The sequence below is a fragment of the Heptranchias perlo genome, chromosome 10 (assembly GCF_035084215.1).
Source record: "Heptranchias perlo isolate sHepPer1 chromosome 10, sHepPer1.hap1, whole genome shotgun sequence".
NCBI lineage: Eukaryota > Metazoa > Chordata > Chondrichthyes > Hexanchiformes > Hexanchidae > Heptranchias > Heptranchias perlo.
The window spans coordinates 22205963-22219569 of record NC_090334.1 but is presented as its reverse complement, the minus strand read 5'-3'; the positions used below and the strand labels follow the sequence as shown (position 1 = coordinate 22219569).

General features: G+C 45.2%; 1 protein-coding gene across 2 annotated transcripts; it reads right to left on the bottom strand.

Moving 5' to 3' along the window:
* Positions 1-3513: 3513 nt before the first annotated feature.
* Positions 3514-13466, bottom strand: LOC137326340 (uncharacterized). 2 transcript variants are annotated; one of them, XM_067991330.1, is made up of 5 exons: positions 13310-13466; positions 12288-12345; positions 11028-11122; positions 5417-5579; positions 3514-5097 (listed from the first exon to the last, which is right to left on the bottom strand). In XM_067991330.1, exons 3-5 carry the CDS (start codon positions 11085-11087, stop codon positions 4286-4288), a joined length of 1035 nt encoding a protein of 344 aa, XP_067847431.1. In that variant the 5' UTR covers positions 11088-11122; positions 12288-12345; positions 13310-13466; the 3' UTR covers positions 3514-4285. The 2 variants fall into 2 exon arrangements, with proteins under 2 accessions (XP_067847431.1, XP_067847432.1); XM_067991331.1 differs by lacking the exons at positions 11028-11122; positions 12288-12345; positions 13310-13466 and adding an exon at positions 5865-6382.
* Between the last annotated feature and the right edge of the window lie 141 nt (positions 13467-13607).

Sequence of the window (13607 nt, the reverse complement as noted above, 5' to 3'; positions counted from 1 at the left end):
TCATGTCTCAGCCTCCATGCAACCCACATTTACTTTTTCTAATCACTTCCTTTTTACATACTTGTAGAAGCTCTTACAATCTGTTTTTATATTTCTTGCTAGTTTACTCTCATATTCAATTTTCTCCCTCTTTATCAATTTCTTGCTCAGCCTTTGTCCTTTGCAACTATGACTTATTTAGCAGGGCAGAACAAGGAGGCGGATGGACCCTGGGGTACAAGGCCTACCCTCCCTGAAGCCATGGCTGATGACACCATTCCACATCACCAACATAGGAAAGGTACAACCGTGCACACGCGGTGACCCGGCAGGTTGCGGTGTGCACCATCGCAGTGCTTAAAGCACGTTTGAGGTGCCTGGACAGTCCAGAGAGTGTCCTAACTGATAAAGTGGCGAAGATTGTAGCAGTCATCTGAGCACCACACAATTTCATAGAATAGAATCATAGAATGGTTACAGCACAGAAGGAGGCCATTCAGCCCATCGAGCCTGTGCCGGCTCTTTGTAAGAGCAATCCAGTTAGTCCCATTTGCCCACTCTTCTCCCATAGCCTGGCAAATTTTTTCCTTTCAAGTATTTATCCAATTCCTTTTTGAAAGCCACAACTGAATCTATTTCCACCACCCTTTCAAGCAACACATTCCAGATCATAACTACTCGCTGTGTAAAAAAGTTTTTCCTCAACCAAAAGCCTTTGGTTCTTTTGCCAATCCCGTAAATCTGTGTCCTCTGGTTCTCGACCTTTCCGCCAATGGGAACAGTTTCTCTTTATTTACTTTATCTAAACCAGTCATGATTTTGAACACCTCTGTTAAATCTCCTCTCAACCTTCTCTGCTCGAAGGAGAACAACCCCAGCTTTTCCAGTCTATCCGTGTGACTGAAGTTCCTCATCCCTGCAACCATTCTAGTAAATCTTTTCTGCACCCTCTCTAAGGGCTTCACATCCTTCCTAAAGTGCGGTGCCAGAATTGGACACAATAATCCAGTTGTAACCAAACCAGTGTTCTATAAAGTTTCAACATAACTTCCTTGCTTTTGTACTCTATGCCTCCATTTATAAAGCCCAGGATCCCGTATGCTTTTTTAACCACTTTCTCAACCTGTCCTGTCACCTTCAAAGATTTGTGCACATCATCCCCAGGTCTTTCTGTGCCTCCGCCCCCTTTAGAATTGTACCATTTAGTTTATATTGCCTCTTTTCGTTCATCCTGCCAAAATGTATTACTTCTCACTTCTCTGCGTTAAATTTCATCTGCCATGTGTCCGTCCATTCCACCAGCCTGTCTATGTCCCCTTGAAGACTATCACTATCCTCCACAATGTTCACTACACTTCCAAGTTTTGTGTCATCTGCAAATTTTGAAATTGTGCCCTGTACACCCAAGTCCAAGTCATCAATATGTATCAAAAAAAGCAGTGGTCCTAGTACCAACCCCTGGGGAACACCACTGTATACCTTCCTCCAGTCTGAAAAACAACCGTTCACCACTACGTTGTTCCCTGTCACCTAGCCAATTTCGTATCCATGCTGCCACTGCCCCTTTTATTTCATGGGCTTCAATTTTGCTGACATGCCTATTATGTGGCACTTTATCAAACGCCTTTTGAAAGTCCATATACACATCAACCGCATTGCCCTCATCAACCCTCTCTGTTACCTCATCAAAAAACTCAATCAAGTTAGTTAAACACGATTTGCCTTTAACAAATCCGTGCTGGTTTTCCTTTATTAATCCACACTTGTCCAAGTGACTATTGATTGTCCAAGTGACAAGTACACTTAACAGAAAAAAATCTTTTCCCCCATCCCTCCTCTGGTGCTCCATGGTGCACACCATTGTCACCACACAGTAAGTCAGTGATGCACCCCAGGACCAATGTCAGCCATCTAAATAGCTTCTGGGATCACAGGTTGACATGCTTATCCCATTTTCTTTTAGTCTCGCTTCCCGTCTCTCTCTCTCCCTCTGGTGGATAAGTGCCTTGCTCCCAATTGGCATTGCCCTCAAATCCCCAGGTGATACAGCAGCTCGCCATCGGAAGAGCAGTGGCTGTAAATCCACATTCCATAGCTTTACAAACTAGCAGTTTGGAAAATTAAACACTTCCCTCCCCTGATTTGAAACAAGCAATGGTTCCCAGATGGCTAGATTTGTCTGGCACTTGCCTAACATATTTAAAATAATTGAATATGGAAATAAGACTCGGTTCAGCCAAGGTCAAGTTGGGCGCATACGATAAATGCGCCACCCAACTTAAGCTGAGGAGGAAGGAGGAAAAATGGGGCTTCTGTTGCTGGCTGAAATGTCTTTTAAACTTGAGACTTTATTCTGAACATAATACTATAATACCAGATGTTCGACACCATGTGTAAACAGAGTTCAAGATGTTCATTCGCATGTTAATGGGCTCCAGGCTCATCTAGTCTCTGTTACAACTCAAGCTCGCTCATGCCCAATGCAAGAGTCCACTTCTATAGGCAAGCTCTTGCTCTCTATGGACTCAAATGTGACCTTGTGTGGGAAGTGATCTGGGATACTGTGCGAACAATTAATCCATTTATTGTTATCGGATAGCATGTAGGAATTCTCACTTCACTTCAGAAGACAAATATCAGCCACACCAGATACTTTTCATTAACAGGCTGAGCTGTTAATTCATTAACACAGTTATTTACACTGATTGGCAGTATAGGTGAGATATTTGAAACAGTTCAATACAACAATCTGAAGTCAGCTCACAATGAGTTAAATAGGCAAACCAGTCAGATGAAATCTTTGAAGTACCTCAAATGCAGCACTTCTCCGAAATCACCAGCAGTCTCAAACCTTCAGCCAACAAACATAATACAGTTTTTGAATAATTTATGTAGGCACATTTCGTCCCCGCACCTCATGGCTAGATACAACTGAACTAGCAGCACATGAACCGTGCTTCTTATAACGCACATAAAACTCTTTGCAGACAGGGACTGGCTATTAGCAAAAATGAGAGCACATGGAATTGGAAGTAACTTTGTGATATGGGTTGGTAAGTGGTTGGGAGGTAGGAGACAGAGAGTAGGGATAAAGGGTTCGTTCTCTGATTGGCAGGGTGTGACAAGTTGTGTTCAGGGATCTGTACTGGGGCCTCAGCTTTTCACCATATATATTAATGACTTGGATGAAGGAGTAGAGTTGTATATCCAAGTTTGCAGATGACAGTAAGTTAGGAGGCACAGTAGGAAGGGCTCAGCCTCGACTTGGAAGACAAGTTGCCCTTGGAACAGCGGGATCCTGACCCACACGTCCCAGAGCCGAGGGGTGATGGTCTCCACGGAGGAAAGCATGGGGGAAGTGACCAGAGAGCAGCTGGTAGCTCAGGTTTTTGGTCAATGATAATCCCCCCCTCCCCATAGTCTTAGTCACCCCCACCTTTACACCTACCGAATCAAGCTGCATCGGAAGTCTGGAACAATTATGCTGTGGACTGATCCCCATGGGGCTACGAACGCAAAGAACAACAGACAAGCTTGTAACAAACAAGTAAACTTTTATTCAGTAGAACAGTATAATGTCAGCAAACAGCACTGTTGAAGCAGATGAAAACAATGAAACTGTAAACATTTATCCTTGACTAACAACATTCAGAACCATTTATTCAACAAGAGACAACTACTGAAAATTGATGTGTTTAAAGCCGGAAGACACAAATGGCAAAGTCCACATCCATCTACATGTATCAGCATTGCCGGGCATCAATGCAGCAGGTGTAACAAAGTAGGTGGCCGAGGACTATAAGGCCTGGGGCAGTAACACTGTGGTGAGGTAGTCAGTTATTAATCAATGCAAAGCACTGTGCAAAAATATTCCTGTTAAATACTTTAAGTAGAAATTTGTTCAACAGTATTAAGCAATTTTTCAACAATAGAGTCATCATAACTGCTTCCAAATGTGACAAATTTAAATTTTAACTATTTACAAATGATGTACAATTCTGCAGTGGAAAGGGTGATTGAGGAACCACTGAGGGAGAGGAACAGCAAGAGGAGATGGCCTCTGCAGGCAGGAACCCTACTTCCTCGTGACCCTGCGCTTCCTCCCTGGGGAACGAGCCCTCTGGCCACGTTGGCGGCTTCCGAGTCTCACGTGTTGGCCGCGATCAGGGAGTTGGGCAGTGAGGGGGTCTCGACGTTGTTCTAAAGGATCACGGGACAGAGGTGTAGTTTGACAACTGGCAGCTGTCTCCTGTGATGGGGCTGCTGCTGACTGAGTCAGTGGAGGGTGCTCCTGAGCAGCCTGGCCTCATGTGGCTTTTGCGACCGGCACAGAGCCTGGGGGAAGAACGTGGCGCTGGGAAGTGCTGCCGACCAGAGTATCAGCAGCACCTCCGACAGGGACGACGACTGTTGCCGCAGTGGGCGGCGTTGGCACGATGGACATCGGCATCTGCTGCGAGACCACACTGCAGGCCTCCACAATATCACGAGCTCCCAATCTAATCAACTGGCAAAGGACATCCAGCTCGTGCCCAATTGTCTCCAGCTTGCGCAGGATCAGGCTCAAATTGTGGTTGATGGACCCCAGATGTCGCAAATACCCGTGGTGCTCCTGCAGCAGTTTTCTTCTCAGGCGCGGATCCCCTTGGTCCTGCTCCCAATCCTCAGTCCTGGCCTGACGTCGACCCTGTCTCACAGGCACATCTCCGCCCCCTCCTGATGCTACGTGATGCCCCGACAAGGCAGATACAGATGGCATGCTCTCGCGGCCCCATCTCTCCGGCCCCGTGGGGGCGCTGGCCACAGCGTGGCTGCCTGCGAGCGGGGAGGCAGAGGCTTCTGCTGTAGAGTGGGAAGGGCCGGGAGTCAGCAATGAGGCGGTGTTCTCAGGTGGGGTGCAAGGAACGTCGCCAATATCTCGCCTCCACTCCATGTCAGCGCCCTCGCGGTGCAGCGTGGCAATGGGAAGGCCCACGACACTTCTCCCAATTTCCATCCTGGGGTGCTCAGCATCCTCATCATCGTCCTGGTCCTGATCCTGATCCACCTGTAGCTTGTCCTCCTGCTTCATCTCTGCCTCAGTGCCCTCTCCCCTGGTGTCCTCCAGCTGGTGTGGTCCTGTGGGAAGGAAGAATAAAAAGGTTACAATGAAGCAGCATTTCCATTTCTCAGATTAGTGTCAGCATTACGTTCAATCAACAACACGGAAAAAGGCCATCCGACCCAACTGGTCTGTGCCAGTGTTTACAGGCCACACGAGCCCTCTCCCACTCTAATTTCCTCTTCCCACCCTGCACCCACAATTGAAAACAATTTCTCCCCATCCAGTCTATCAAACCTCTTCATAAATTTCAAATAACTCCATCGAGCCTCCTCTTAGTCTTCTCCTGGGGCAGGTTGCTGCCTAGCAGACAAAGCAAGGGGCTCTGAAACTCACCTGGTGGCACGCACATGGCGGCAACCTCAGCTTGCGCCGTAGGCACAGCACCATGGAATTCCTGCAGCTGCAGGGCCCTCTCCTTGTGCGCAGTTAGCTCCTTCAGGTAGGGGGTACCTCCTCTGGTCCTCACACACTGTCGCGCGTTACGCAGTAATTTGCCCTGCAGGGTCACAGAAAAAAGGTTAGGTGCACAGAACATTGAGTTGGCGTGCAAGAGGTGCAGATGGTGAAATGACTGTTTGTTTCGGGGTTCTGAGGGGACTTTGCAGGCATTGAAATGTGTCCTCCAGCAGCCCACTTTGAAAAGGGTGTTCCCCCCCCAGCACCCGACTTTTTACAAATTTAAACTGCTTTTCGGTTCCGCCCAGAATAAACAAATACATCTCAGCCTGAAAGCACCTACCAGTCCCCCACCTCTTCAATTACTGCATTAAAAGATCAATACCTTTCCAGGTCCTTCCTTTAAAAACATTTTTGTTTGTTTTTTCACTATTATTTTTGATAAAATGCTGAGTTTTGAAAACTTTGAAGGTCCAGAGCTTGCTGACTTTGCCTGCCCTGGTCAGGTTGTTGGCCTTTTTCCGGCACTGGTTGCCCAAGCATGGAATGACTGACGTCATGCTCGGGTCCACGGTCACCTCCCTCGCCTTGTGGGGAGATCTCGCTATTGATATCCCCTGTAGCCAGTCTTGTCTCAGCACTACCTCAATGATGAGGGCCCGCAGGTCTATTGCCCCGAAATTTGACACTTTAAAAAAAAATTCCTCCTGCGGCATATTGGTGGAAGAGGGGATATGCAGACACTGGAAGTTACTTTTAACAGCGTTTTACAACAATTTCAAACGGGCAGTCATTTATAGTATCCAAAAAGCGATAACCATTATCCATTTGCATTATCGTCAATTTCTAAGTTGCCGGTTACAGCGTCTTAAGTGCTCCGTTTATTTCGGGCAGCAACAGTTGTGCTTACTCACTAGTTCGCACCTCGCTAAGGTTTCGCTTTCATTAAATCCACCTCAGTATCCAGTCCCTTCTTCTAGTATGGCATATTTTGGAGTGTTGCACATGTTGCACTCTGATCTTCTTGCCCAATTCACATTTCCACAGGTTTTACATTGCCAGTCATTGGCATTGAAAAGGCCACGGCTGTTTTTCTGCAAGAGTCTTTCCAATTTCTGTTAATCCAGCCTTCACTAGCTTTGCTTCACGTGTCCTTTCCACATCTGTAAAGTTTGGTGTTCTTGTAAAGTTGACATTTCCACATTTTTTAATCTGGACGTATCAAGTCACCATCGCAGGCGCGAAAGCTTTTCGCCGACATCTTTTCCACTTCCACTGAAGAGGCTGGAAATCGGGGAGCTGTGGGCGGCTTGTTACTGGGAGAGAGAGAAAAATAAACTGCCTTCAGACATTATACTGGCCAGTGGGCAAATCGCATTCGAATGAACACGCCTGCTATAAGTGGTGGGGACTGTATAGCCTTATCCAATAATTTCTGCTGGAAAGGCCACCTCTGCTGTACTTCAGGCATCCATCCTTGGCCATGTCCTGTTCACGAGCTCCATGCTACCCCTTGGCAACATTTTCTGGAAGTACACCATCAGCTTCTACATGTGTGCCAATGATTTCCTTCCTTTTAAGAACCTTTTCAAAACCCTCCTCTTGGACTGTGCTTTTGGTTCCACATTGTAGCCTCTCCAATTTCACCCCTTTCTTTTTTCTTGATGTTCACGATATCCTTTTCCTAATTTTTGTAAAATCTAGAGAGAAGTCTTCCTGCATGTGAAAAGTGTATATAAATGCAAGTTGCTGTTATTTATTTTGCAGCAGATTTCAGAAATAAAGTCAGGCTACTCGAATTTCTGACCTTATTTATTTACTGCAGGAGTGGAGAGATTCTGACAAAGGGCCCACACCTGAAAGGTGAACTCACCTGTTCGCTGCAGAAAAGCTGACTGACTTGCTGAGCACTTGCAGCATTTTCTGTTTTTGTTTTAGGAAAAAAATTAAACTGGTCGAGACGAGGAGGCTGGGAATGGCTGAGTCGGGCACAGGAGAAGGCTGTGAAAGGAGAGAGAGCGAGAGAGATTATATCGATTACGTATCTAATGATAGCACTCCATTATTTTGGAATAGAGAATCTCCTGTGGCATTGCTCTTCTGCTGCATTTCTCTTCTGTTTTGTTCACCTTTGCATTTCTCTCTTTTTTTCCCCCGTGATTCTCTTTTTTCTTCCTTTTTTTTCTTTTGAGTGAGAGGTGGTGGGTACCGTGATAAAAAAAGGGCTGCTGAGGGCCCCAGTCACTTTTTCAGCGGACAATTCAGCAAAAATGTGGCTTGCAGGCCTCTGCGGTTTAAAACTACCCCTCTCGTACATTTGTCGCCACTGAATCCAGTCAGCCACCTATCTCCTCCCCCTACCTCTTGCCACTACTCCCTAGTCCCAGTCTCCTCTCAACATTCCAATTCCCATCCCTCTCCCTCACCTGCCAACCACCTCATCCTCTGCCCACCTCCTCTCCTTTTTCCATCCCATCCCCCTAACTTGTCGCCTTGTCCCCTATATTGCTCCCCGTATCCTCCCCTTTCCCCATATACTTCTCAGTGTAATTTCCCTATCTGTCCTTATCCCTTATCGTCTGCCTTCCTACCCCCTTATCTCTTCAGTACCCTCTTATTGCCCAACCAGCATGAACCCACAGGACAGAGCTAAGACTGAACAAGGTCTTAATGGACCAGGTGATATTTTTAATTTTGGAGCAGTGTAGAGTCAGAAGCAGGAACTAAATGACTTGGGAACTAATTTAAATTTTGCAGGGTCCTGGAGGGAGTGCGGCAGAGTTAGGAAAGGGGCCTCAACAGCCGAGGTGGCATTTTAAATTTGAGTGACAGCGAGGAGCCAGCAAAGTATTTTTTGGGCTGGAAGTAGAGCAAGTCCTGATATGAAGGCAAGAATTTGAGGGAACAAGGGCAGAGGCATAGGAGCAAGGGAGTTACGGCCAGCATTTTGGAAGGAATTGGGCCACAGGCAGAACCAGGAGACAAGAGGAACCGAGCCAGAGCAGAGAGAGGAGCCAGAACCACGCAGCACCAGACCTCATTACAGCCTTGGTCCAAGCATGGACACACAACCTGAATTCCAGAGATGAGTGACTCTGGAGCATTCGCCCATGTGTGGCACCAAGGAGCCCTGGTAAAACTGAAGTCAATGCTATCAGAGTGAAACTCTCCAGTGGCTCAAGTCATACCTGGCACATAAGAACACAAGAAATGGGAGCAGGAGTAGGCCAGACGGCCCCTCGAGCCTGCTCTGCCATTCTATAAGATCATGGCTGATTTTCTACCTCAACTCCACTTTCCTGCCCTATGCCCATATCCCTCGATTCCCTTAGTGTCCAAATATCCATCGATCTCAGTCTTGAATATACTCAACAACTGAAAATCCAAAGCCCTCTGGGATAGAGAGTCCCAAAGATTCACAACTCTCTAAACGAAGAAACTTTTCCTCATCTCAGTCCTAAATGGCCGACCCCTTATCTTGAGACTATGACCCCTAGTTCTAAACTCTCCAGCCAAGGGAAACAGCTTCTCAGCATCTACCCCATCAATTATATGTTTCAATGAGATCACCTCTCATTCTTCTAAACTCCAGAGAATATAGGCTCATTCTACTCAATCTCTCCTCATTGATTCCTGGGATGAGAGGGTTGTCCAATCCAGTGAACCTTCGTTGCACCTTTCTAAGGCAAGTATATCCTTCCTTAGGTAAGCAGACCAAAACTGTACACACGACTCTGGGGGGATCTCACCAGAGCCCTATATAATTGCAGCAAGACCTCCTTACTCTTATACTCCAACCCACTTGTAACAAAGGCTAACTTATCATTTGCCTTCCTGATTGCTTGCTGTACCTGCAAGTTAACTTTCTGTGATTCGTGTATAAGGACACCCAAATCGCTCTGATTACCAACATTACTTAATCTCTCACCTTTTAAAAAATATTCTGCTTTTCTATTTTTCCTACCAAAGTAGACAATTTCACATTTCTCCACATTATACCTCATCTGCCACCTTCTTGCCCACTCACTTAACCCTGTCTATATCCCTTCGCAGATTCTTTATGCCCTCCTCACACCCAGCTTTGTATCGTCAGCAAACTTGGATACATTACACTCGGTCCCCTCATCCAAGTTATTGATATATATTGTAAACAGTTGAGGCCCAAGCACTGATCCTTGCGGCACCCTATTAGTTACAACCTGCCTACCCGACTCTCTGTTTATTCCTACTCTCTGTTTTCTTCCGTTAACCAATCCTCAAATCCATATTAATATATTACTCCCAATTCCATGAGCCCTAATCTTATGTAAAAACCTCTTATGTGGCACCTTATCGAATGCCTTTTGAAAATCCAAATATACTACATCCACTGGTTCCCCCTTATCTACCCAAAGGATGATCGTGGTTGTTGGAGGCCAATCATCTAAGCCCCAGGACTTCGCTGCAGGAGTTCCTCAGGGTAGTGTCCAAGGCCCATCCATCTTCAGCTGCTTTGTCAGTGAACTTCCCTCCATAAGGTCAGAAGTAGAGCTGTTCGCTGATGATTGCACAGTGTTCAGCTCCATTCATAATTCCTCAGATAATGAAGCAGTCCACGCCCGCATGCATCAAGACTTGGGCAACATCCAGGCTCAGGCTGATAAGTGGAAAGTAACAATCGCGCCACAAATATGTCAAGCAATGACCATTTCCAACAAGAGAGCATCTAACCACCTCATGACATTCAATGGCATTACCATCAACAAGTTCCCCGCCATCAAAATTCTCAGGGTCACCAAAGACCAGAAATTCAACTGGACTAGCCACATAAATACCATGACAACTAGGAGGTCAAAGGCAGGATATTCTGTGGCAAGTGGCTCACCTCCTGTCTACAAGGCACAAGTCAGGAGTGCGATTGAATACTCTCCACTTGCCTGGATGGATGCAGCTGCAACAACACTCAAGAATCTCGACACCATCCAAGACAAAGCAGTCTGCTTGATTGGCACCTCTTCCACTAGCCTAAACATCCACCCCCTCCACCACCGGTGCACCGTGGCCGCGTGTGCTGTCTACAGGATGCACAGTGCCAACTCACCAAGGCTTCTTCGACAGCACCTCTCAAACCTGAAACCTCCATCACCTAGCAGGTGAAGGGCAGCAGATGCATGGGAACACCATCACCTCCAAGTTCCCCTCCAAGTCACACGCCATTGTGTCTCGGACATATATCGCCATTCCTTTAGGGTCTCTGGGTCAAAATCCTGGAATTCACTACCTCACAGCATTGTGAGAACACCTTCACAACATGGACAGCAATGGTTCAAGATTGGTGCCCACCACCTTCTCAAGGGAAACTGGAACTAGGCAATAATTGCTGGCCTTGCCAGGTGCACCCACATCCCACAAATGATTTTTTTTTAAAAAGCAGTGCTGGGAAACATTTCAGCCTTTGGAGCAGGAGCAGGCAAGGTAACTGAACTTACGAAAAGTAGCCACCAGTCATATTTTAAATGGGTTAACATATTAAAAAAAACAAAGTTCTGGAAAAAGTAGGTTTACTTACAGTTGTTGTGTGAGCAGCAGAGGCAAAGGAGATATTTACTCTAGAGTTCTTGGAAGACATGGGGCTTGCAAGGATGTCACCAAGTGTAAGGAGGCCTGTAATTAATCAGAGCTAAATGTTGACCGAGACTTATCTCATTATAAAATGATGGAGCTATATTACAAATGCTGACATAAAAAGCATGACTTTAAAATGACCTCACAGGAAGTAAGGTTAACAGACAGAACTTTTAATATATTTTCACTAGCAGATCTCTCATGGTGTTGCTTATTAAGTCAGAAGATTCACTGTTTTAAAACAATAGGGGTGTTTTGGTCATCTAAGGGATATCAAGGTGACTGATTTAGATTGACTCAAATTTCACAACTCTGTCCAGTATTCTGTGAAAACTGTAAACAAGTGGTTGTTATTCTATATACACTCCTCAGCCTCTGTTTATTTTTTGCCCTTAACCATTTTAAAGCTGTAGATTCACAGCAGGATGCTATACAAGGGACAAGGTGTATTCGTTGGAGCTGGGAAGCAGGTATTTAGTCATAGTAGGAAAGGAAGTGAGGGTGTACCTGCACGATAAGGCAGTTCTGGGCTTTGGCAGCACTGGGGGATGGTCTTGGAACGTGGCAGCATTGTGGAGAGGGAACCTGAGGTTTAGCAGACCTGGGGATGGAATGTGATTTTTGGCTCACAGGTGGATTCCTGGTGTCTGACCGCAGTGAGGGGAGGGGAGGGGAGGGGGACGGCACAGGCTTGACAGCACTACGGGGCCAAGACTGACACCACTGGTTTTAAAGTCAAGAGACCTCTGCAAACATTGATTCTGCACATGTCTGTGTGTCTGTCTCACAGCTGTCACTAATTAGAATATTTATATTTTCACACTTAAACCAAACTCAGGTAATGGTAGCCAGGCCTCTTTCCCTTAAATTTTCAAAATTCAACTCGCCTGTTTGAAGAAAAAAGAAGTCAGATTAGGATGAAAATACCATCTTTGTGAGTTTGTCATTTGCAGTAAAAAAAAAGTAAGTTGAAAAAAAAGTTGAAAACCTGCTCAAATTAATCATCTAGTTTACATTTTACTACTTTTCAAAAGCACATCTATTGTTAAGGACAGAGATACAAGTTGTTTTCTTCCACTGAAAAGCAAATGTTTATAATTCAGAGATTAACAAAAGCTGCAACAGATATGCAATCACTACATGATCATGTTTGAAATGGGGCTCTGTTTTTACACACAAAACTTCAGTTTAAAAAAATACTCACCGTAAATTTTAGCTGAATAAAGTTTTTGAAGTTTCTCTTCTAACTTTTCTTCAAATAACTTTGGAAAAACAAACAAACAAGTATTGCTGGAAGTTGTAGAGAAACAATACAGCATTGGAGCTGACTAAAAGCTATGGATGTATCCTGGCAAATTACACATACTCAAAGTGCAAGATCTGCATTCGGATTACAGAGTTAAAGCTCAGCAAAAATATTCATTCTAAGCCAGGCTTTTGTGAGGGCGAGGCCATCAAGTAAACATTTATAAATTTAATCATGTTATTGTAAAATATGTAACATTTTGATTGTTTAAAATCTTAAACTTTAAACATTTCAATTACTGAGAAAAAAATAAGCTGGAGAATTTATTTTCAAAAAAATGATTCAATTGGTTCATCTTTTCTATTGGCAGGTGCTCAACAGGATTGATTGTTTTTCTAAATCCTCAGTTGTTTGTCATTGGCAGTTTTCTAGATTACTTTTGATTCATACCTTCACTACTTTTTCAGTTCAGATTTGCTATCATTTTACTTTGAGCCAAACAAGATGTGATTGTGAAGACTGGCATATACATACATGTATTATATGTTGGTGTTTATTCTGAACCAGCGTGCATTCAAATTTCTCCGACTATCAGGATGTTCTCGTGTTATGAGGTCAGGACATCGAGCTGTTCTTGTGAAGCTGAGATTGCACTGAGGGGTTCAGGTTGAGTATTGGACTGGCGATGTGTGACCAAACACCGAACATGTCCTACTCATGTGCACTGTACACAGTAATTTAGTAAAACAAACAGCTTGGTATAATTAAAACATCTGATACCTCCGAACAAGTTATCATGCCAAGGCACTGAAGTACTTACTGGTATATTTTGTATGAAACAGAAAAAAAAAATAGGGGTTGAAGAGAAACTCAAAGGCCAAAAGAAACTTCTGAATTTAGCAACAACTCTCGCCTTCAGACAGTTTTTGTCTTCACACTGATAAAATTATTCTGTATATTGACAGGTCTGTCGTCCTTACCTCTCTTCAAACGGCCATGTTGCTTGCCTGCCTGCCTGCCGCTGTGAACCCTGGGAAGATTCGCAAACCCCCACCGGCCCAAGGGGGGGTGGTGGGGGGAGTTTAAAAAAAACTACATTTCCCACCGCGCTCAATCGCAACGTGCAACATCCGGCGCCAAGCGAAACTTCCCCCCACCCACCGACCGCCCCGGCTCGTGGATGAAAAACAAAGGGGCTTTGTGGGAAATGTAGTCCAACCGCCAAGAGCTGACACGGCCCCACAGCGGGCGAGGAAACTACAACTCCCGGCGTGCGGC

Coding starts and splice junctions, on each gene's coding strand:
- LOC137326340 (XM_067991330.1), bottom strand. CDS start 11,087: ATGTCTTCCAAGAACTCTAGAGTAAATATCTCCTTTGCCTCTGCTGCT. Junction 5,580..11,027: donor CTGCTGCTCACACAACAACT/GTAAGTAAACCT, acceptor GTGACCCTGCAG/GGCAAATTACTGCGTAACGC. Junction 5,098..5,416: donor CGCCATGTGCGTGCCACCAG/GTGAGTTTCAGA, acceptor TCCTTCCCACAG/GACCACACCAGCTGGAGGAC.